The 22,535-nt window shown below is 38.9% G+C and overlaps 3 protein-coding genes across 4 annotated transcripts; all 3 read right to left on the reverse strand.

Annotated features, from left to right (window-relative positions):
* Positions 1–109: 109 nt before the first annotated feature.
* Positions 110–4,778, reverse strand: LOC306819864 (caspase-6-like). Its single transcript, XM_079337470.1, has 8 exons — positions 4,643–4,778; positions 4,281–4,322; positions 3,292–3,334; positions 3,035–3,184; positions 2,846–2,922; positions 2,526–2,701; positions 2,270–2,420; positions 110–1,827 (listed from the first exon to the last, which is right to left on the reverse strand). The coding sequence occupies exons 1-8, from the start codon at positions 4,662–4,664 to the stop codon at positions 1,589–1,591; spliced, it is 900 nt and encodes a 299-aa protein (XP_079193596.1). The 5' UTR covers positions 4,665–4,778; the 3' UTR covers positions 110–1,588.
* Positions 4,779–8,421: 3,643 nt separating this feature from the next.
* Positions 8,422–12,320, reverse strand: pla2g12a (phospholipase A2, group XIIA). The gene is made up of 4 exons (XM_079337471.1): positions 11,853–12,320; positions 11,025–11,101; positions 10,202–10,367; positions 8,422–9,341 (listed from the first exon to the last, which is right to left on the reverse strand). The coding sequence occupies exons 1-4, from the start codon at positions 12,070–12,072 to the stop codon at positions 9,223–9,225; spliced, it is 582 nt and encodes a 193-aa protein (XP_079193597.1). The 5' UTR covers positions 12,073–12,320; the 3' UTR covers positions 8,422–9,222.
* A 954-nt stretch (positions 12,321–13,274) lies between these two features.
* On the reverse strand, positions 13,275–22,161 carry dnajb14 (DnaJ heat shock protein family (Hsp40) member B14). Of its 2 annotated transcripts, XM_079333796.1 has the most exons (9): positions 21,921–22,161; positions 17,852–18,026; positions 16,206–16,351; positions 15,843–16,031; positions 14,913–14,998; positions 14,697–14,806; positions 14,272–14,444; positions 14,020–14,180; positions 13,275–13,882 (listed from the first exon to the last, which is right to left on the reverse strand). In XM_079333796.1, the coding sequence occupies exons 1-8, from the start codon at positions 22,051–22,053 to the stop codon at positions 14,056–14,058; spliced, it is 1,137 nt and encodes a 378-aa protein (XP_079189922.1). In that variant the 5' UTR covers positions 22,054–22,161; the 3' UTR covers positions 13,275–13,882; positions 14,020–14,055. The 2 variants fall into 2 exon arrangements, with proteins under 2 accessions (XP_079189922.1, XP_079189921.1); XM_079333795.1 differs by having other exon boundaries at positions 13,275–14,180.
* Positions 22,162–22,535: the final 374 nt, after the last annotated feature.

The raw sequence follows: 22,535 nt of genomic DNA on the forward strand, positions 1-22,535 counted from the left end.
ATTATGCTGGGATTGCACTTCATGATTTCGAGTGATCTTTATATGATGGGTGTTTGTAAGCACCCATAACGGTGCAGGTGAAAGGAAGACATCACATGATTACAGTATATAAAATGACAAGTTTTTATTTTGAAAAGTCACAACAGGATAGACCACAAAAATACAGGATCAATCAACGTATGCTGGTATCTTGGTTTTTCCTGAGTCATAGATCATGTGACGAAGCTACAAGTGTTTTAGGTCCCCAGTACAGCTTCCAAACACCCCGCCTCCTCCCTGAGGTACTTTCCACACTCGGGTTGTTGTTGGCATTTTTGGTGCAAATATGCATTTATCGTATTCATGTGTGTTGTAGCTGTAAACTGCCACAACACAAAAGAACAGCACAAACATGAATTCCCTTTTGGTGGAGTTAGCTTTAAGACAAACAGCATGTCTTTAGTGCCCGGACAATCTTTAATGACTTGATCGTGAACACTTAAAGAGATTTTGTACCATTTATGTAGTTGCTATTTGCCTCACAAGAAACATTTATTTAGGAATGTAAATGTCTTGATTTCATATATTCCTGCAAATTACATTATATTCCAGAAAACCAAACTTACAGTACTTGATATTAACACAAATCTCAGAGATAATGATAATCATGTGGAAAGCGTCCCTGAGCGAGGCCCAGGAGATGTTCATTTCAAACAAAAGTCAGCGACAGGATCAGGCAGGTTTGACATCAAAGTAGTTTAAGCAGGAATACACAAGCAAGCATAAATGTGACAAAAAAAAGATGAAGAATTTCATAGTGTGATCCCTAATAATCCCGCAGTGTAGAGTTTTGAAGGGGCGCAAAATGTGAATAGCTCTACATGAGCTGATTTTTCATTCAAGAGTAGTTGGTGGGTTCCGAGGCTCAACCAGTTAATAAACACTGCCTTAAAGGGTTTTCTTTGGTAAGGTAGGTGTTTAAGTTTAGTTCCTCATCCACATGTGCTGCAGTGAAACCTCTGTCATTTACAGTAGACAAGCAATACTCTGTAAACTTAAGGCTGTGTTGAGTATTATAAAAAGTTAAGCTTCCTACACACTGTGTGTAAGTCAATGATTTGCATGTGGCTAGGATGAGAAGATATTTAACCTCCAAAAATAGGGTCCCACTCCAATCACTGCACAGCTGTGAATGCATTAGATTGCATTCGGTCTACCTGATATTTGCATTATCACAAGAAACAACATCAGCATGTCAAACCAGATTCTTCTGGGTCAGATAAATCAGGTCCAGGTTTTGGATTCCTTTCCTTGATAAATGAAGCTATGATTTCATGAGACTTATACTTTCAGGATTAAATTGATTGTGTAAGACTGGGAATATTCATATTTTTTTGGGTGCATTGGTATGAAAATGTTCCTGTTATTGTATAAACTCTATAATTTCTACGGCTACCAGTTACCTGATTGTTCAATGAATAGATGAATAATAGGCAAAAACACATGAAACTAGATTAAAAAAAAAAAAAAAAATCACAATTTCCTCAAATGTACTAATTATGATCATAAAACCAGCTCATTTTGGGATTATTTTCTTTCAAAGGTGTTACTACTCCTTTTTTGGTCGAAAGTACAGTTTCTTGGTCAGCATCGAAGCAAAGCAGGGTACTTGTTTCTTCCCGATGGAAGTCTTGTCACTACTGTTCCCAACGCTCCTCATGGACACTTTCCTGTTGACCAGCGTCAGCAACTCTGTGAATTCAAGAGACTCCCCGTACTTACAAAGCAGCTCACACAGATCCTGGATATACCAGGAGCCGTTAATCGTCTCTCTGTGGGAATAGTAACCTAAAAAGAAAAACACAGCAGACGCGTTGTTTACTACAAACAGCAAACATTGTGAGGTATAAGTTCATAACTCTATACACAAACTGTCCTCAGAGGAAAATGTGATCACTGCAACTGTTTGAAGATAAATCGATACGTGAGAAGTTATGATGGGGGGCCGCATCCATGAAACCGTGACTCTTCTGTGAGCATTTTAGCTCCAAACTGTGTTCCGGGGACCCATTTTTTCCTTTGAATAACGTTTGTGTATTTTTTCATAAACTACAGTCTCCAACCTTGAGTTTTCTCTAACAAATTTACATGATGCACCTTTAATGAGCAAGCCAGGTACAGTTAACCAGCGAGCTGTAACTGAGCTTGCCTGCATGGATTTGAGTTCTCAGAGAGCCTAAATGTAAGAATATGTAGAATTTGCAAGCACTACCAATCTAGCCAGGCTCACCTTCAGCCACAGAGTAACACATGATGAAATCAGCCCCAGCAGGAAGGGTGTGCACGGCACTGGCATCTACGACCACCTCGTTCGTCTTCAACTCGCTGTCCACGGCGTCACAGGCAGTCACTGGATCATCATGCTTGTCTCCACGGCAGGCCTAGTGAAAGACAGAGTCCCAAATGCTGCCTTAAAGTATTAAAAACCGAGTCAACTGTTAGAGGCGGTTGAATGTCAAAAGGCTTTGGCTTTACGTTGCATGTACCTGTAATATAAAGATCTTTGGCTTTCCGACGAGGCTCCTGCACTTGTCTCCTTTGAAAAGGGATGTGATGTCCTGAATGCTAATCTTGCCGTCGTACGTGTAGACGTGATCGTTTTCACCATGGCTCAGGAAAACGAGTAAAAAGCAGTCTACGTCTGAATGGTCGGCCTCTGCAGCTGTTGAGACATCAGCGTTTTGGTAAATATGTAAGTCAAAAGACAGGAGCAATACAGCCTAATACACTGAGTGTATGTATAGGGCAAAGAGGAAGCTGCAGAATTCAGTAACAATAATGTGATGCTGCAAATTCATGTGCCTACCTTCATTGATTCTATCCAAGACTTCCACCTGTTTGTAGTTTTCATAGGCCTTCACTTCAAAGTTTAGATCACGCAGTCTGAAGAGAGAAGTCAAAACATGTTTTTTACAAAGTCACTAAGAAACCAGTACAGACAAGTTCTTCAGCACACTCATTAAGTATACCGCTCCCTCTCACTCGAGTGTTGTACCTTTTCTCCAAGTTGTAGCGATCAGCGTTAGTTCCATGCCGGTCATTTAAACCCAGGCGCCAAAAGAAGCGTTCCTGATTAAAGATGAGTGCAAGGCCTCTTTTTTTGTTGTTCATCTTGTATTCCTCCGCGGGATCCAAACCTAAAGAGCTGTTTTATATTGAGTTTTTTTTTTAAGAGAACATAGAAACATGAGTACTGGGCCAGAGGGCAAATAGAATTTCCAGCTGACGCACGAATAAAAAAAAACGGTTTACCTGCTAATGAAAGCATCCGTCTCTGTGAGGTTTTCCGTGCATGCTGTAGAAAAAAACACAAATTATCCCACTGCTCTATAATCATGCATTTCTGGATTTACAGTTTTGCCGTGATTCAAGTTGCCACTAACACAGGTGAATTTGGTTTTTTCAGGTTTCTTTGTCCATGAATGAAGGTGCATGAATTGCTCGGCTGCAGCTGGTTTGGGGTCAAGCAGCTATTGTTGCATGAGCTTAGAGTCCTCGTGGGCTTCAATGGCAGGTTAACAGGTGGAGAAAGATTGCAAAGGCTGCTAAAAGAACAGAGGTTACAGCTCCACACCCCACCCTACTGATGTTTAGGTTAGATTTCTTGTGTTGAAGTAGAAACTCAGGGCTGTTTGACAACTTCTAATGTCTTAGCTGGCTGTCTTTAAAACACAAATCAGTACGTTTACTGGTGTGGTGCTGCACTTTTACACTCTCAGTTTAATGTGTTCTTAAACTAATGCAGGATTATTCAGCAGTCTGCTCTTCATTCACATCATCAAGGCTCATGTTCACAGGTAAAGTTTCTTTTTAAATTGTCATTTGGATCCTGTATTTTGAGATATTTCTTATACTCTTTCCGTCTAACTATAATCAAATAATCCTGAACAATTAAGTGTTTAAGCCAGGTGTATCTTATCGTAGATTTAGACTGAAAGTATACAGGACAATGAAATCATTTACAACAAGCGGTGTCTTGGCTTTTCACTGTATCATTAATAACAGGTTGTCCACGTAGTATAAAGTTATATTACAGGCAGATCCGGTTGATGATTAATGTTGGTTAATGTTGGACCTTTAGAGCGTATTCGTTTCACTTTTGATTTGATAAAAGCAAACTTATATAATATATGTCTGTATATATATATATATATATATATATATATATACACACATATTAGTATAATAGTAGTAGTAGTAGGAGTAGGAGTAGGAGTATTGGTAGTAGTACAGTTCCTTACCTGCCCTGTCGGTTGCTGTTCTGCTGTCTTTAGCAACACTTCCTAGAAAGGTGACAACAGGAGCCATTAAGTGTTGACATTGAAACATAAAAAGGGAACAATTAAACAACCTGTTTCGTGTGGCTGAGAAACTTCATAACTGAATGAAGATAAGCATGAATGAATTTCAGAAAATAAGATGCGTGACAGCAGTAAAGTAAACTTATGTAACAGTTGTTTCAATGAGTACACTTACTGTAGCTGGAGTTAGATCGGAAGTGAACAGAAACTGCATATACATTTAAATACTTTCTCAAATACCTCACGCAGGATTTCACAACTCATGCATACTCTTAGTTGAAAAGGTTTGTGTTGCATTTTACCTCTGACTCTGTCTTCTGCCATGTTGGATATGTTAACATAGACTGTCTTCTCTCCGACTGACACCACTGAAAAGTGACTTTGCTTTGTCAAGCCAACAACACAAATAAAAGTTGATTTAGCCCCTCCCCGTCAATCTCATTGGCTAAGTTTGACAACCGGCGGAAAGGGTTGGCTCTTATGGTTGTCAGTCAAAAGTTCTCAGCCAGGACTTCCGTGTGCGTCACATTGGAAGGGTCGCCCATAAAACATTAAATGAAGTATCTTCAGAGGTGTAATTACATGTTGCTCATAAAAGGGAGATTTAAATGGATAAAGTAAACGATTCTGAAACTTCGATGCAGAATTTTTTTTCTCATTAAAATATCAAGATGATGATTGTATGATAAGGAAAGCTCAATGGGATCCCAATGAAAGATGCTCAGTAGTGAAAAGGAGGAAATGGCCAGTACTTAAAAAAAAAGTAATAATAATATTTATTAATTATTTTTTACAAGTGTCATGTAAAGGATTATATAATTTGTATTTAGAGAAAAGAAACACAAAACTATGAGATTGTAATTTAGGAAGTTTCACTGTATAAAGAGATACACATTAACTACTCAATAAAATTGAGGCAAGAGATTGCACACATTATTATTAATTAAATCTACCTTTGTTAAAAGTTAAGTTAACATAACTCAAACCAGTTGCTAAAGAATAACCTGTTTAAATTGAGTAGATTCAAATAAAGCACACAAACAAATTAACCAAATTTAAACAAAAATATTAAGTAGATGTCACGGTAAAAAGCTGGCAGCAGAGACGGCAAAAATATATCAAGCATTTGTCTTGATCTGGATAGAAGATGTCAACCAGTCAAGGGATGATAGTGGCAAAAATGATGATACCCCACTGATTTTTTCGGGCGACCTTCGCTGCAACTGTATAGAAATTTGATGTTACTTAAACTTATCACAGTTTACAATAGATACACTATAGAAAATAAAAGAACTAAATTCTGCATTTTAAAGATTTATAATATCAGTGCAACTAAGAATACAACTTCATAATTCTGTAGACTACACACAACTGCCTAAAATATGCTTTAATGTCATATACAAAATAGGCAATACAAACTTATAAACAATTGAAATAAAGTTAGTGTTATTTGTAAGGGCAATGTCAACAGGAAAGCTGCTACTGTCAAATTGAAACAACAACAACAACAACAAATAAACAAACTGTAGGGTGACCCAAAGATTCCAGCTCAAAAGGTTTTGAGTAGTAAACAGACACAGCTTAGAGTCTGCTTTAAACTATGTACAGTATGCAATAAATACAATTTCTTAAATTTCTTTGAGTAACTGACCTTTACCAAACATTAAAACATCTGAGATGATAAAGACGGACGAGCTTTGTCGCTGTCAATATCGGAACTTATGGATGAATATAAACAATTTGTGCAATAATACTGCAAATGTAGTTTTTAAAAACACAGATGTAATAAAAGCAGATATTTTTCATTCTAATATTACATTTTATGTCCTAAAAGTGCACTATGTAGTATGGGGAAGAGGATCTTCTTCTTCATAAATTGATTTATTTTATGACTGAGCAAACAAAACAAACACATTTTCTTAAAAAAAATGTAGGTATGAAAATGTGTCGTAGGTGTATTGTCACTGCGAGCTAAGCTTCATTAGACCTTTTAAAAAAGTCCTGTGACCAGATTGTCATGTGTTTGACTTCAGGAAAAAGGAAGAACTCTGTTTTAATTCTTAGCTCCTGTGTGAACTGCTGGAGTCTGGGTGTGTGGAGAGGAGAGATGACTGTCATATGGCTTGTCACTGTTCCTCTCTGCAGCATTATTCCAGTGTCGCATCTGTCTTCTTGGAAAACCTTTGAACCAAATCGACAAGACATGTTAGTTCAGATACAACAGCCAAAGTGGTCTCACTACACTTTGAGAGAACAAGGATGACACTTGTTGAGTGTTTGTAAAACTCCAACAGCAATCAGGCAAAACATAGTTACATAGTTAATTTAAATAAAGTACATTTGTATACATTCTACTACGCCACTATTAAGACATGTGTTTAAATTTTTTTTTTAATAAAAAGGAAACAAATCTTGATATGTATGCATATATACATTTTTCGTGCAACCCACGAGTCCTGTCTGCTTCCTACTCTCACCGTCGGAGAGCAGGGAAAGATGAAGCGAGAGGTCGCGGCAAATCATAGTTAAAAAAGGTTTTGGTATCTTTGTTAAGCAGCCCAGTTTCAGGTAGGTGACCTGTTGCAGCTGGTTTGGGGTCAAGCAGCCATTGTTACATCAGCTTAGAATCCAAATGGACTTCGATGGCTCGTAAAGGACAGAACACAGGCCTGAAGTGATGTCTGTACCCAACCTAAAGATGTGCAGGTTTCATGAAAAGGCAGCAGTTGAGGCTTTGGGATAATTGGGAGGTCCAGTTTGCTTGTGTGACACATTTCTGTTCAGACATCAGTTTACTGGTTACACTGAGCTAAAGTGAATTTCATTCATCATTCCACAGTTATTCAATAAATCCCAACTTGATAAAGGTAAAACATGTTACATTTCTCTTAGAATTGTGTCAGTCATACAGATTTAAAATCACAATTCTCATTGAATGATGAATCAAGGTGCTCAAGGTCGAGGTGCTTGAAGTGACGGCTTGGCTCTTGAGGGTATAATGTTGTTAAAACTAAAATTCTAGTTGATGATTAATCTAAATGTACCTTTTTAGTGAGTGCACTTTGGCTCACATGATCTCATCGTCCTAATCCTAATCTCTAACAACCTCACCATTTTTGTTTCACTTTTTCTTTAAAAATGAACAAACCTTTTTCCCCTCAGTCTTTTGAAGTACTACAGTTCTGTAAAAAGTGCGTCACTTGGTGCAAAACTCTTACAAGCCTTATTGTTTTATTGTCTACAGCAGCTCTCACCGAGAGGTGGGAAAGAGAGAGAGTAATAAAGTCATATCATTGAGGTGCTTAACTGACATAAACAAACCTTATATCAAGGACTATCTTGAGAATTAAAAGAGAGTAGAGAGAGTTATTTAATTAAACGTTAGCTGGACAACAGGACTGGCTTCCACATCCTCCAGTTTAATGGTCACCAACCTTCTCTGCAGGCAAATATGGCCCTTAACTTGGAGGTCATTCATATTACTTACTGTATCTTATGAGTGTGTACTGGAGGCCCTGGACTTACAGTATGAAGCTAACACAACCACATCCTCTGCAAAGAACACAGACATACTGAGTTACTTAAATCCTATAAAATACTTCTTGTTCATAACTTCTTTTTCCTTGCGGCGCATTGATAAAAGTCTGGAAACTTGGGAGGAGAGAATGTAGTTGGACTTGAAAGTAGAGTCTAAAAGCTCACTATAGTTTGACTTAACTGAAGGTATCTCTTCAGAGAGATTAATCAATGCTAACTGTCCTCAGTCCTCTGTGTGAAGGCAAATTGTGCTCCACCCTTATTGCTCTCCACATGGACATGATTTAACTGAAAATCGCTCGCACACTACAAACTTGTATGCAGAGAGAGATAGAGATAGAGAGAGATAGAGAGATACTTTATTGATCCCGAGAGAAATTCAAGCAAGGATTAATTACATCGTTTACAATATATGTCAGATTAGGGTTTGGACAGGCTTTTATCAGGAAAGACCTTTTTGCCTGTCCTTTTCCAAAGGAGGTCTGTAAAAGTGGGCTGCAAACATAATTCAACATAGATGTGACAACATGACTGCACAGAATAATTAATGACACAATTCTGTTTATTTTTATTGCAGTTTATAACAAGTTTTCTCCAAAATACAATTATTCTATTTTAACTGTGATTAATTTAGATTAGCACGTGCTTTTCCCTCAAATGAATATTGAACAGATTTCATGAAGGTGAACTCACAAACACATTAGATGCTGTAGACATAGACAGTGTTGACTCACTTAAAAGATGTTCCTATTAGAAATATATTTCCTCACGTCTTCTCATAAGATGTTAAAAAAGAAAAGTTCTACAGTAAGACCGTTGTTTTACCCTGTTTACTAAATATTGCAAACATCTTTCTTTTATCCTATGAATTCTTTGTCTGCTATTGCAAAACTCTTTTTTTTCTCATCTTTATTAAACCGGCAGTGTATTAAATAAATAAGAGACAAAAAATCCTGCTGTTGGTAGTAAAGCATGTAACTGAAATAAAACATCTGGACAAGCAGAGGCAAATTTCACGTCTTAAACGCTTCTTCAGTGATTTTTAGGAATTAAAAAAACAAACATAAAATGAAGTGTATGGCAGCCAGAGGATCCAAACATTTAGACAACAGTGCAACTCTGGTCACATATAAACTATAAACTCATTACTGATTTACCATCTCAAAAGTATTTACAGTTTAGTGACTATAATTGGACGCAATAGATGCAAGGCAGTGCGTCCATTGACACTCGATCCCTGAGAAAATCTACGAGTCTGAAAGAAGAGTTTAATGCTGGCATCCTTCTCTCTGTGTTTTGCATTTCGATCAGTCTTAGCCACAGTCTTGTGCATCCTGTGTCAGTGTCACAGTTCCCTCTTCATTTCATACTGACACACACAAGAATCCCTCTGGCTGTCCAGATACGGCTTGCATCCCAAGTGCATAACAGCGTCAAACAGCAGAGTCACTGCAGACTCACAAGCTGCAAGGAAGGAAAAAAAAAAGAACAAGTTAAAACTGAAATTATTTAAAACTGGAAACGTGCCAGTTAATTACTGAGTGAAATAAAGACTTTATAACAGTGATCACATACTGGTTTTTTTCTGCATAAAAAAACTTCCATCAATCAAGAATGCTAATATTCGCAATTACAACAAAAAATTTCAAATTTGACGGGGACAATGAGTGTGATGTTGTTGTTGTGATCATAAATACTGTATGTGACAAACATTCTGATCCTCATACAGGATTTTTTTCATAAGAAGCTCTATGCCGCCCTCTGCTGTACAAACTGTGTTTCACACTTCCTTACTTTCACAAGTACAGCGTGTGAAATTCAATCCTTTGGTTGGGAAGGAAAACCAAAAATATGGCAGAAAATGTTGGAAGGAGAAAAATGGGTATGACATGCAGAAAACAGCAAAGGTCAGCTTCGAACCCATGGCCACTATGAGGACGAGAGCCTCAACACATAGGGTGCAAGCCTAAATCACAGAGCTAAACTGATGCCCTATGTCACTTTCTTGTGATCTCACAGCTACAGCAGAGACTTCTTTTCTGTGTTAAACATCAAGCCTAAAATATTTCATGATACTAAAACATGGCTGCTTTCCTTCAGTTTTTCCTACAAGGGTACCACATCCCCTCCATTTTGTAGCAACTGAAACAGAAGCAGATTATTGGAATTCAGCCCTTATTATTTCGTTACCCTGGGGTTTCTTCTTGTGGATAAAGTTTTTTGTGAGTTTAAATAATGTTTGACACTGAGCAGAGCACCTTCAGTAGAATCCTTTCCACATCTCATACTGGCTCTCAGTTCATTACAAAGTTTTGATCAAATACCTTGGACACTCTTGGCCAGTCCAAGAGTCCTTTGCACATTCCTGCAGATGGTCTCGAGGCAGTCCTGGAACTGCTCATCGCAGTCGTGCTTCTCTTGGCCACAGGTATCATAGCAGCGGTCATGTTGGTTACAACATTTGGTCATGGATGGTATACCGATGTCAAACTGGGGAGAAAAAGTTTCACTCTTTAGAACGATTGTGGAATGAAAATGAATCTAAAAGATGAAATGAAGCTGCATGAAAGCAGGAAATAACGAGCGGTATACTTCATTTGACGTGGACATCACAGTTACATTTCAAATAAATACAGTAAGGTCCTTTACCTGCTTTTTGTAAAGTGTCTCGAGATAACACCTGTTATGAATTGACGCTATACAAATAAAGATTGATTGATTGATTGACATTAAACAAAACTGATGCACTGATGTTGTATTCCAATGAATTAAGAACTTTTAAGCCAGTACCAATATCAATGTTCAAGAGTTATAAAGGACATGACATGTTTACCTGTACCTCATTTTGTATTCAAAATTAACAATTTTTATTAATTATTCCTCTTTTTTTCACAATCATGCCCTCTATATGCTACTTTTCAAAATGTCAATTATCTTGAACATACTATTATTTTAATGTGATGTGGACAGAACATTTTATCAAGAGCTTGGGCACATCCTTTATCATAAAAAAAATGAACATATTAAATGTTGAACTGAAGGAAGCATTAAACGCTCAAGAACCTGTGGAGCGTGGTACATGAAAGTGAAATGCCTTGGTTTGCTTGCTCCAGAGATGGAGCAAACATCGAGCCTGTGTCACACTACCTGAAATCCAAACAGCGGGGATCCACATCCGTTGGGTGGTGGCTGTTTGTACCCAGGACGAGGTACCGGCTTGTAGTCTGTGAGAGAGGAGCAAAGGTGAAAAGGTTTCTTGTTCAGTCACAGCCAGCTATCTTTCTGTAAGAGATAAACACATCAGTACAGTCCACGTAATGGCTTACCATGCCACTTAAGGGAACACAATGTATATGTACTGGTAGGGATGTTATGTACTGGTAGGGATGTTAAGATTAATCGTGAGGCGGCTAGAAATCGATTCAAAGGTGTCAAGGTTCGAATCGGTTCTAACAAAAAAAATGAATCGCAGCAGTATAGTAAAGCGTCAACAGCTGTTGAGGTTGGTTGTAATGAGCAGGCATTATCATGGCAGTGGAAGCATTTTGGCTTCCCCAAGACACGAAATGAAAGACAAAAACTGTGTGCAAATATTACAACAAGACAGAGGACTTCACAAAGAGCACAACCAACATGATGCAGCATTTAATCGACAGCACAATGAGAAGCTCCGATCACCTCCAGATTCTCTGAAAATAATTGTGAGAGAATCATATTGTGAACTTAGTATCGTGAATCGTATTGTGAGTTGAGTGAATCGTTACATCCCTATACTGGTTTGTAAGTGTTGCATAAACTCAAATACCATAAAATGTCTCTGCTCCTTTTTTTGTGTAAACTTCAGGTATGATTAATATTATTGTAGTTTAAATGTGTGACGGTGAAGCAGAATGACACAAGAGTCCACGGCTAAGTAAAGCACAACAAAGAGTACTGATAATAGACAAATCAAAACATTATCAGATATGAGCTCACCATCACTGCACCTGTAATGACACAGTCCGTCATCTCCACCAAACAAGTCCAGTGCTGCGTTCAGGTACGTGTCAATCTTGTGTATCCCATTACGGATCGTTTTCAGAGTCAACCTCCAGTCTGGGGTCTCTGGCTCATTTTTGCAGGCAGATACACTTTGAAGACATCCACAAGAGTACAACCCCAACAGAGTAAGACACAGAAAGCTGTGGAAGTGCATAGTCCACGTTCACGTCAAAGCACAAACACTCAACGTTTCTACTTAGACATTAGGCGGATTCTATTTCTTTATGTGTTCACCTGACGGCATGACAAGTTTCACTTCGGGTTGTTTTGATTTCACGATGCCACTCATAAAAGTGAGGCGCAAGTCTACCTGACGCGGCAGTGGATTTCGTTTCCGGGTTTTGACGCTGTCATGTGACCACTGGTAAACCAATCACGATGACACCAAGCAGCAACGTCAGGCAAGGAAAAACAAGGCTGTCTTCTTCATACCACAATGTATAAATGTTGTACACATAGACTGTCAGTTACATAGTTTCACACCCGTCGCTATCGGCGGGCCATGAAACAAAATCATTTCACCATATTAAAATGCCAGACTTTAGTTTTAAGTCAAAAGTCTTCAACCTCTTTGCAAATTATTCTTTTTTTAAATAAACAACTATTACTGTTAGTCTCACAGCTTTACCTCACACATAAAAGGGTAAAGACAAAAACAGTAAAACAAGAAAATATAAAAATAAGAATACATAAACAACTAGTAAATACATTTTGAAAAAATAAAAGGTCATTAGGTCAATATGCTTGGAGACAAAGGGCCCCAGTGGTTGGGAATAGAACCACTTATTGGGCAGATGTATGTCTGCATATGTCAAATAAAATGACGTATTAGCAGACAAAGAGGCATGTCATTTTGAAGGTTTATATACATACACACACACACACACACACACACACACACTGTATATATCCTTCTTAAAATAATTGCCGGTCATTTTTTGAGAAAAATGATTTTTTGCCTAAATCGAATGAATGATAGCCATACTTACATTAATTAGAACAACAGCCCTCCTCACATGAAAATGTTTAAATAAATCTACTTTCAGAGTATATGTCTGAACAAAGACCTAGACTGACATTGCTTGGACTGATTATAATCTATGAGAAAGCAACAATGACCTACTTGGTTACATTCCATGTCTGAGTGAAGCGGTATGTGCTCGCTATTTAGGATTATCTACAAGACTGAACGTCTCGAGAATAGTGTAAATCTGAAAAAGCCCTGTTCACTTTGATTTGATCTACAATATAAAGGCGTGACAGCAGAAATGAATAAAGGCACAATGTGACGTGTTATTCCCCCTATATTTTTGTTAAAGAATCAAAAAATAACAGAACAATGCAAAAAAAGTTCAGTCTATTGTAATAATTTGACTTTATTTAAATGATTAGGCGAGCATTGAAGAAAAACATTTCCTCTATAGTTTCTTAAATAACTGCATAAATTTCAAAACATTCAAAAATTAAAATTTACAACAATTTATGAACAGCTTAAAGGTCCTTCCACGTCAAGCCCCAACCAACTTCAAATGTTGAAGTAATCATAAAATATTCTCTTGTAGCAAAATCACAGATACTTCTTTATGATTTACATATGGATCTTTGCTCACATTTGGAACGGAGTGGAAGGATAAAAGATGCTTTTCTTTTTTGATTTTCTTCATTCGTTCCTGTGTCCCTCAAGAAATGGATTTGGCTGGAGGTCAACCCCACCAGACAAACCTACAAAGTATCCGTCTTACTGCATATTTACCTCAAGCAGATGATGCTGAAAGCTGACAGTGAATTTATTGTGAAGAATGTCTCTGGGGTTTCTTATTACTCAACAGTACATGCCTTTACAATCAAGTGTCCTTGTCTCTCAGACAACACAAGAAAAAGCAGAGGTCAGAAGGTCTGGGGCTTTCTGCAGTGTGAGTAGATTGTTTCATTGTGATGTAACAAGGCGATTTCCTGGAGTCAGGCTGGAGTGAGGAAAGAGTTGGAAGGGGGGGATATGAGAGAATGGACATTTTTAAACTTTGACAGTAGAACTTAATCGTTTCTGTAAGTTTTTGCTCCTAGAGTCAAGACTCTTTCTTTAAAAAAAACATGAACATACACATCTATTCTGTACATTAATCTAAAAGGGTCCAACTCATGCTCCTCTGAATAGGTTGTTTAGTCTGTCCAGCTCCCTGCAGTTATCCATTGTCATAAGTTCCGCCTTCTTGCGCATCCGGTCGTCCCTGTATACCTTAGCAGCATACAGCAGGTCCGTTTCTGGATGAGAAAAGCAAAAACACAATGTGAGTGCTAAAACAAGAGTCCAGGAAAAAGCTTTAAAAGTTGCGTTTGCACATGTGTTACTCACTTTGCTGTCTCTCCTTCCAACAGTTATTTCTAACATTAGATACATAGTCCTCCTCAACATTTTTCTCAATTTGTTGCATCGCCGAGCCCTTAAACTCCGACTTAAAATCTCTTGTGACGTAGTAGTCAACGCGCAAGTTTTCTGTCTGCCGTTTCACTGTCTGCCCCGTGGATCTGAAACAGAGAGAGGCAGTACAAGCTGTTTGAACAAAAAAGTTGGTTTTTAGTTTAATAGTGGATCCCATTTTAAAAGAAAGAACTGTAAAAAAAAAGGATGACAGATACAAGTGTAAAAAAAAATAAAAAAAAATAAAAAAATCGAGGATGGAATACTAAAGCCCTTAAAGAGACATTTCTCTAAGGTTAAGTTGACAACAGGTTTGAACAGTTTATTAATTCAACAACAGAAGAATACTCAGTACGTACGGTCTGGAGTAGAGACTGTAAGGTGGAGGGGACACCATCATCTGGCTCAGTATTGACACTACAATCAGAACTACGATGGGCATCAGCTGGATAAACATTGAGAAACCACCCTAGAGGCAAACACAGTGCAATGAGAAGATTTGTTTTCCGAAGGTGCGTATGAAACAGCTCATTTCACTTTTACACACAGTTATAAATCTGAATGCGTCTACATACATCTCCTCGTTCTTCTGTTCTCTCCTGTCTGTAATCCGCCTGATGGCTGAAGCTCGTTCTGCCGTTGGTGAAGGTGTGTGCAGTCGCTGAAGATAAAAAGAAAGACAATGTCAGTACTTAAAAACACTTTATGTTCATTTGTTTCTACCTTAAGATATCTTATCAGGCTTCGTGTGCAATTTTATGCACGTCTAAAAGAAAACAGAACATGAGCAGCCACCTTTATATCTGATGTGCTCCTTATCACTCCCTCTGACTCCAGGACTGGCTTCATCAACAATCGCTTTCATAAATCTGTTTGCACCGATTTTGCAGATAGGCCCCTAAACTGGGGGTCGTCTTTGACTCAGGGTTATCTATTGGCACCCAGGTGACCAAAGTGAGGCAGTCCTGCTTTTCTCAACAGAGGCACGCGGATCACGAGAAGTGACTATTAAATCTGTGACATGCTTGCTCCCGATGAGCCTCACCGCTGCCTGACATCCTCCAGCAGGTCTTTACTTGTTCAACCTAAAATTGTACTAGTTAGAAAAGGTGACTGAGCAGTTGCAGTCCCACAGCTGTGGAACTCCCTGCCTGGACAAGTCAGGCAGACGAATTCAGTGTCCTGTTTAAACCTCTTTTTGAACTCACTTCTCTATGTGAATTGACGTTTGGTCTTATTAACCTGTTTATTTGTTTCTTGTATCATTTGCCATATTGTGTATCTTTTGTTCCTAGTTTTGATTCTTTTAATGGTAAAGGGCTTTCTAAATTGCTTTTGAAGAGTGCTATAAACATTAAGTTATCGCTATAATTACTTGTCTTCAAAGAAAAATAGAGGCAAAGTGTAGAAAAGCATTTCAGCACATCTGATGAGTTCATTATTTTTCCTGTAAAATTCACTGTTCGAAAAGCAACAATCAATGGAGAAAATGTACAGGTACTTACAGGAGGGAAAGCCTCCTCCGAAGAACATGTTGAAGAGGTCTTCTGGAGTGATGTCGGCCTCGAAGCCTCTGTGGAAGTCGAAGCCTCCTCCGTGCGAGTGACCCGGGCTGCTCGGCTCATCCCCTCCCGTCAGGTCGTACTGTCGCCTTTTGTCTGGGTTACTCAGCACTGCGTAAGCGTTGCCAATCTCTACACGTGGTGTATCAAAGAGGCGGCAAAGAAACTACGATCACTAATCCTTTCAAACAGTGTTTTCTACATGCTAGCAGTCAGTGTATAAATACTCTTAAAGGACATATTATTAAACATGCATCAGTCACAGGGGTGCTAAGAACAGTTCAGTTAAAAATCTGAATGAGTTACTTTTAAAGGCCTCCGTTGCTCCTGGTGCGTGATTTTTGTCTGGATGGAACTTGAGTGCTAGTTTCCTGTAGGCTTTCTTTAGCTCCTCCTCATTCACCTCTTTATTGACCCCCAAAACTTCATAGTAGTCTTTACAGCGTTTTATTCTGAAAGACAGTAAAGCAGATGAAAATGATGCAGTGGAAAGGCGGGTGTTTAAATGTAACTGTCTCTTTTCCCCGTCGCCCTCTGAACAACAGCAGGCTCATGCATACGACAAGTTACCACCTGATGATCATAGCTCAAGTCACACAACTGAGTTCCTATTCAAGCACTGTGTTCTTCTGTACTCTCACAGGTGATTCAGATCATTTAGAAATACATTCGACTTATAGCATTAGCAAGAAACAGCTTGGGTGAGATAAAGAACCCAAGCACTCCATTTGGTCCTACAAACCTGAAACTTAAGCTTTAAAAAAAAAAAAAAAAACAACCTTTGATCAGCCTAAATCCATTACTCAGTCCAACACAGTTCTCAGTCTTTTCATATCTTTAAAGCTTCGCTCTTCAACATAAACAGTGTGGATTTTAACACTCTTTTCACTGTACTCTATTTCAAACCCTTGATATTATTCTAACAAACACAGAGTATATCTGGATATGACCTGGGTCTCTTCCAGAGGAATCCAAGCTCTGTTTGATATATAAAGACAAAAGTTGAAGTAGGAAACAAGGAAAACAAGCATCGAAACTTTCTTGATTTCTGATAGTGGTTTGATTTCCACTGATATCATTTATAGTTTATGTATCATTTTATTTTCTGGATATACTCATCTAATACAGAGTATTTTAACGGATTAAGTGTTTTTGAGTAAATGATCACCAGAGCTCTGTTTATTAACAGAGGGTGTGGGTCCTCTTTTATGGAGCGCGCCGTTTTAAATCTCCACCTTTCTACAGGAGCACAAAAGAGAACACGGACACCTGGCTAAAGAAAGAGTCTTTTGAAGCCATCGTTAGCAGAGAGGAAGAGTGTTAATGTTTGTTTGCATTCTCAAAACAACAGAGCTAAATGCTGCAATGTACTGTTCCTTTCAAAATATGGGATATCATTTATAGATTAAATATTAGAGTCTGTAAGGAGGGGAAAGGGTAAACGTTGTGAAAGCCTTGATAGAAGATATGATGCAATTTGAAACCCACAGGAGGGTCCCTGAGGTTTGAAGTAAAGAACACAAGGGAATTGAGAGCTCACATTTAAGTGCAAGAATAACAAGCAGTGTTTTCATCCTATAAATACACTTAGCGTCAGTCTTTCTGTGACGTATCCTGAAGCTGACATTTTTGGATGAAATCTTCGACTGCCGACCTCTTCCTTTCATATCTTGTGGTCTAAATTAAGAACATGCAGTGGTTATCCTGTATCTAGATCATGCTGCTAAATGTCTCTCTCTGTCTCCCCTGATGGGCATGACACTAAGCTGAAGAGGTTCCCATGGCAATCGCTGTGTGCACAACACTGCAGCCACAGATGAAAGGCCTAATCAGGTCCGATAGAGACAGCACTGATGTTACAGTTTGTTAGAGCGCACCAAAAAATGACGAGGGACACATTACAGTACCAACAAGCAAGCAACAACGGAACAGTGTTGTCTTCAAATCCTCACCTTTGCACTCCTTCGACCTGCTCTTTGGTGAAGCCTTTAGTCAGGTCACTTCCTCCAGACTCGCTCCTTTCCCTATCCGCCTGGGCATCTGTGCTTTCGGAGCTTTCTGCGGGTCGCCGACGATACGCACCGTTACCCGCTGAGCTGCCATTCTTCTGTAATGCATCCAACAAAGCTGAGGAAGTATGGAAGAAGAGAGAGATTACAGTTAAAGCTGACTTTAATAATAATAATAATAATAATAATAATAATAATAGCTTTATTTACATAGCACCTTTAAACAGCTGTTTACAAAGTGCTTTACTGATAAAAACAAATACATCGACATTCAGGGAACTTAGTATCCAACAACTACCCAAGCTTTTAAGAACGGCCTATGACACAAGTCTGACACTTCAGGCACACTCACACGAAGGCAAAGTGCTTAGGCCCCACTGATCCCTCCTCCCCATTCCCCTGCACTCACATTGCTCCAGGACTAACCTGAGCACGGTTACCTCTTGTACGAGTCATCCCATGCCAAGTGGGCCAATGTTCAAAATCTGCCCCACCTCAGATTTGCATGTAATTTGTTATACAAGTTTGTCCTAGGCTGAAATGAACGTGTGTAAAATTTTCGCTCTGTAGATGATATAGCTCCTGACAAACAGTACTCCCACCCCCCCCCCCCCCTCAAACAGTTGACTGACCCTGACACACGAAGGCGTTTTTAGGAGGCCTTGACTCAGTGGCTGTGTGCTTTGTAGTGACTAAAAAAGGACTATACCCATCTACATTTTCTCAAGGATTTAAAAAAAATGAAATTGGTGTTGACCCAAAAAATGTCACTGAAATCTGAGATGGTGAGGTGGGGAGCATTGGACCACTCGGCATGGAATGACCTGTACGTAACTCATAATAGAACACATGGATGGCTTTACCTCATTATGAAGTATGCTAACTAAAGGTGGAGTCACAAAAAGTCAGATAGAGCCAAAACAATCTGAGATCGATGATGATGGCTGTCCCCGCTGTGTTTCCGTAGGAAAAAAATAAAAACAGCCCAGAGAATCAAAGGGTATAGTCAAAGGGAGAGCAGGCTTTGGTCACTCTATAAAGAAGATTTGACTTGAAAGATCCGCAGATCAAAAAATACTCCTGCTGTTTGCATTTACATATGCAGCTTCTCCTGCAAATATCCTGATTTTTTTCTGGAGTTTTCTGCAATGATGAAACCTCGATTTCCGTTTTTGAACAGCTGGGCGTTAGTGCCGCCATGATATTAGAATGTAGACTTCAATACGGTACTAGTTCAAGTCAAGCTGTATTGACACCACGGTAACGAAAAGATCACAGGCCCCAAACATCAGGCACATTTCTTGTTTTCTTTGACTGGATTTATTTATCTTATGCACCTGTCTTGTAAAAATAAATGCCACGCTTTTTTAAAGTTTCTGCCCTTTTAGAAACGATCAATTATTAAAATAACAAAGATCGCATCCTTTAACAACACATGGCATATAACGCAGTAAGGCAAAAGCTTCACCAAACAAGCACAGATAAAAGAGCAGCTCTCATATTTACAGTTACACTGATAACTCCACCATAGTGATCATGTGTACGGCACGTTGTGGTAAGATAAGATGGCATGGCAACAGTATCGAGCAACCTTATCGTCTCTGGTCTTGCAGCAGGAATGCTTTCAACTGCTATGATGTCCATCTTTTTTTTTTTTTATCTGAATGTATTATTCATTGTTATATGACCTGTTCTCATATAACATAAGCACATTATCATCGTGTCTTGCATAACCACAATCCCTCTTTTCCATAGCACAATCTTAACATGAATGTCCTTTTTGTTCTGCTCTGTTCAGGTTGTACTTCGCAGCTTTCACACACAGACTTGTTTGAAGAGTGATCAGCAGTTTGAAACATAAACTTTCTTCCATTATCAACATCTGAAAACACATTCACAGCAGACTGGACATTGAGTGGAGCCGGATGGTAACCTGTGCAATGATACCAGATAACTCAATGACAGAAGGGAAAATGTGGGATTGTGTTGCGATTTACCAAAAATTAAAAAATTAAAAAATAAATAAAGGGTGTTGTAAGGGTGCTGCCTGCTGTATAATACTCCTGACAGCATCATCAGGGTGTTTAGTACTGAATCACATTATAGGCAGTCAATGACAGACATGAGCAAATGTAAACTCACTGCAACATGAACATCTCCTCCCACGAGGAGGAAATGAAAAAAACTGCTATTAATATTCTACTTTCCTCTGTTTATGCGTTTGTTGAATACACGGTTGAAAGGAGTCCCTGGAAAGCTTTCACGTCTTTCCTACATCAGTATGGATATGTTTTTTTTAGTAAATCACACCAGTCTGTTAGCAATGTATGAGCAGTTCGCCCTCCCCCGTATTCAAGCCTCTTCCTCGGAAAGACAGTTCAGTACTTGCTTCCTGTTAGCAGCTTGAACAGCGTAACCTGATGGTGCAAGCACATTATTATGCAGACAAAAGATGGACAACTGACTCTTTTACATTTCAACTAACAAGTTACACTTTAACAGCTGAAGGAATTAAACTGGCACCGGCTCGAACACAGGCTTCCCTGTTGGGTATGGCAAGCTGAAAAAAAATTCAGATGCCCTGCTGCTTTTTCTCTCAGTAAGAATCATTTCAGCACAAGGAAGGAAGCAAGCAGGATATCATAGATATCACTTTAAACATCTTGTTTTTTAAGTGACGAAAAGGCAGTCAAGACATTAAATGACATTAGTCCATACGCCCATTATCAGATGCCACTGACTTGAGTGTTTTCAACCTTTGAGCCCTGCATATATGAAGACGAACAGACTGAGAAGCCAGTACAGTGCACCTGACATAGTTGCAGGATAAATAAATCCACTTAATCTCAGCCCCTGTAGCAGAGGGGTCTCCAACAAGGGAAAGCCCTCAATAAGTAGCTCGCCAAGCAAATCCAAAATATGAAAAAATAAAAATGATCTCTGCATTAATGAAACCTCACTCAGAGCAAAGGGTATCTACTTACTACAACTCTAGAACTATCCAAGCAGATTAAAATGCACTGGCCGACAGCACACGGTGTCAGAAAAAAAAAGTTAAGCATATAATAATATCAATATACACTGCAAAATGTAAACAAAAATCAGGGGCGCAGAAGTAGCTCGGGCCTTGTTTTATTTTTTGAAAGTAGCTCTCTGTAGCAGCTATATGATGTTCATTCACCCCACAGTCACTCACTATACTGTACATAGGAGGAACCATTAACATACTCAGGTCAATCCTCTATCCTAAACACCTGTTTACTGTTATCTTATGGTAGTTGTGTGTCCTGGATTAGCTTCTCCTCTCTCTCTCTCTCTCTCTCTCTCTCTGGGTCATTCAATTAAAGGATTGGCAGGTTAGGATGAACAGCATAAAGTCCAGGAGACAACAAACTCTACATCCATCCTTATACTGCTTCAATGTTTGGTGCTCGCCTCAGACAAATGCATCATTTATTTACTGTATGTATTTACCTCATTATCGAGATGTTATGTTTTATTTGATCTAAACGAAAAGTAAAATTACAGATGACAAGATGGGTATATGTGAGCTGGCTGGTTTCCCAAGATGTTTCAATAAGTGACAACTAGTTAGCATGAATTGATGGCTGGTTACAGCCTGACGTTTCTCGGCTGTCTTATTTGTGTTAAGTGCATGGTGTTGTAGTACAAAGCTGTCACAACTCGGGGATAATGCTTATTCCCTGCATTTCATCAAACATAATCCTGATTTACTAAGAGGTCAGCAAGGCGGTGTGTATGTTAGCCTGCGAGCTAACGCAAGGCTAGGCCGACAACTTAGTTAAGGCTGACTAAACTGGTTGTTTCATTTCCTGTCTTTTAACAACAGCTTTTTAAATAACCATCTTTAAAATTTTCAAACGATTAGTGGCAACATGACCTTACCAACAGGGTACATTACGAGTGATATGAACAAACGTCAGCGTTCATGTAGCTAACACTAAACATCCCTAACGTGCGAAAAGGACATGACAACCATAAACGGGTTTACCTTTGGCTCTAATAGTGGGATACAGCTTCTCTGCTTTGTTGAGATATCTCACAGCTTTGTCTTTATCGCCGGCTTCGAGCGCCTTCGTCGCTATATCTATACATCTTTCTGCTTCGTCCCTGTTCCCCTCCATCTTTACTCCTCTTCCTCCTCCGCCAGAGTCAGCTGATCACCACAGACCACGTGGTAAGCGTGGACTGGTAACCAGCCCTGCTGTGGGTTTGGGGGACTATCGTTCAAATCCTTGGCACAAAGTCTCATTGACATGCTGATGCAAATGCAGGGACTAAATGTCGATAGTATATAGTGTATGTGCTTTGACTGCTTTAATAAGATGTAAAGATGAATAGCCTGTTGCTGGAAAATGATTTTCTTATTAACAAGTGGGAAAATAAAGTGTTGTTTTATTGTGTTCAATTTTCTTTTTTAAATCAAACACAAAACCTTGACACTTCTATTTTAATAACTGTGTCTCAATAGGGGCATAGGTGAATGTATACAAATGCACTTTATGTAAGTTTTAACTATGTTTTGCCAGATTGCTGTTGGAGTTTTACAAACGCTCCACAAATGTCATCATTGTCCTCTCAAAGTGTAGTTAGACTACTTTGGATG

Source organism: Symphodus melops, assembly GCF_947650265.1.
Source record: "Symphodus melops genome assembly, chromosome: 2".
Lineage (NCBI taxonomy): Eukaryota > Metazoa > Chordata > Actinopteri > Labriformes > Labridae > Symphodus > Symphodus melops.

What these genes read in the sequence shown, in the direction of transcription:
- pla2g12a (XM_079337471.1), bottom strand. Translation starts at nt 12,072, where the DNA reads ATGCACTTCCACAGCTTTCTGTGTCTTACTCTGTTGGGGTTGTACTCT. An exon ending in TCATTACAGGTGCAGTGATG is followed by an intron (nt 11,102 to 11,852) that starts GTGAGCTCATAT and finishes CCTCTCTCACAG; the next exon opens with ACTACAAGCCGGTACCTCGT. An exon ending in ACTGGCCAAGAGTGTCCAAG is followed by an intron (nt 9,342 to 10,201) that starts GTATTTGATCAA and finishes CCTTCCTTGCAG; the next exon opens with CTTGTGAGTCTGCAGTGACT.
- LOC306819864 (XM_079337470.1), bottom strand. Translation starts at nt 4,664, where the DNA reads ATGGCAGAAGACAGAGTCAGAG. An exon ending in AACAGCAACCGACAGGGCAG is followed by an intron (nt 3,335 to 4,280) that starts GTAAGGAACTGT and finishes TTTTTTCTACAG; the next exon opens with CATGCACGGAAAACCTCACA. An exon ending in CTTGGATAGAATCAATGAAG is followed by an intron (nt 2,702 to 2,845) that starts GTAGGCACATGA and finishes ATGTCTCAACAG; the next exon opens with CTGCAGAGGCCGACCATTCA.
- dnajb14 (XM_079333796.1), bottom strand. Translation starts at nt 22,053, where the DNA reads ATGGAGGGGAACAGGGACGAAGCAGAAAGATGTATAGATATAGCGACG. An exon ending in CGGAGGAGGCTTTCCCTCCT is followed by an intron (nt 14,999 to 15,842) that starts GTAAGTACCTGT and finishes TTTTATCTTCAG; the next exon opens with CGACTGCACACACCTTCACC. An exon ending in TACAGTCTCTACTCCAGACC is followed by an intron (nt 14,445 to 14,696) that starts GTACGTACTGAG and finishes TCTCTGTTTCAG; the next exon opens with ATCCACGGGGCAGACAGTGA.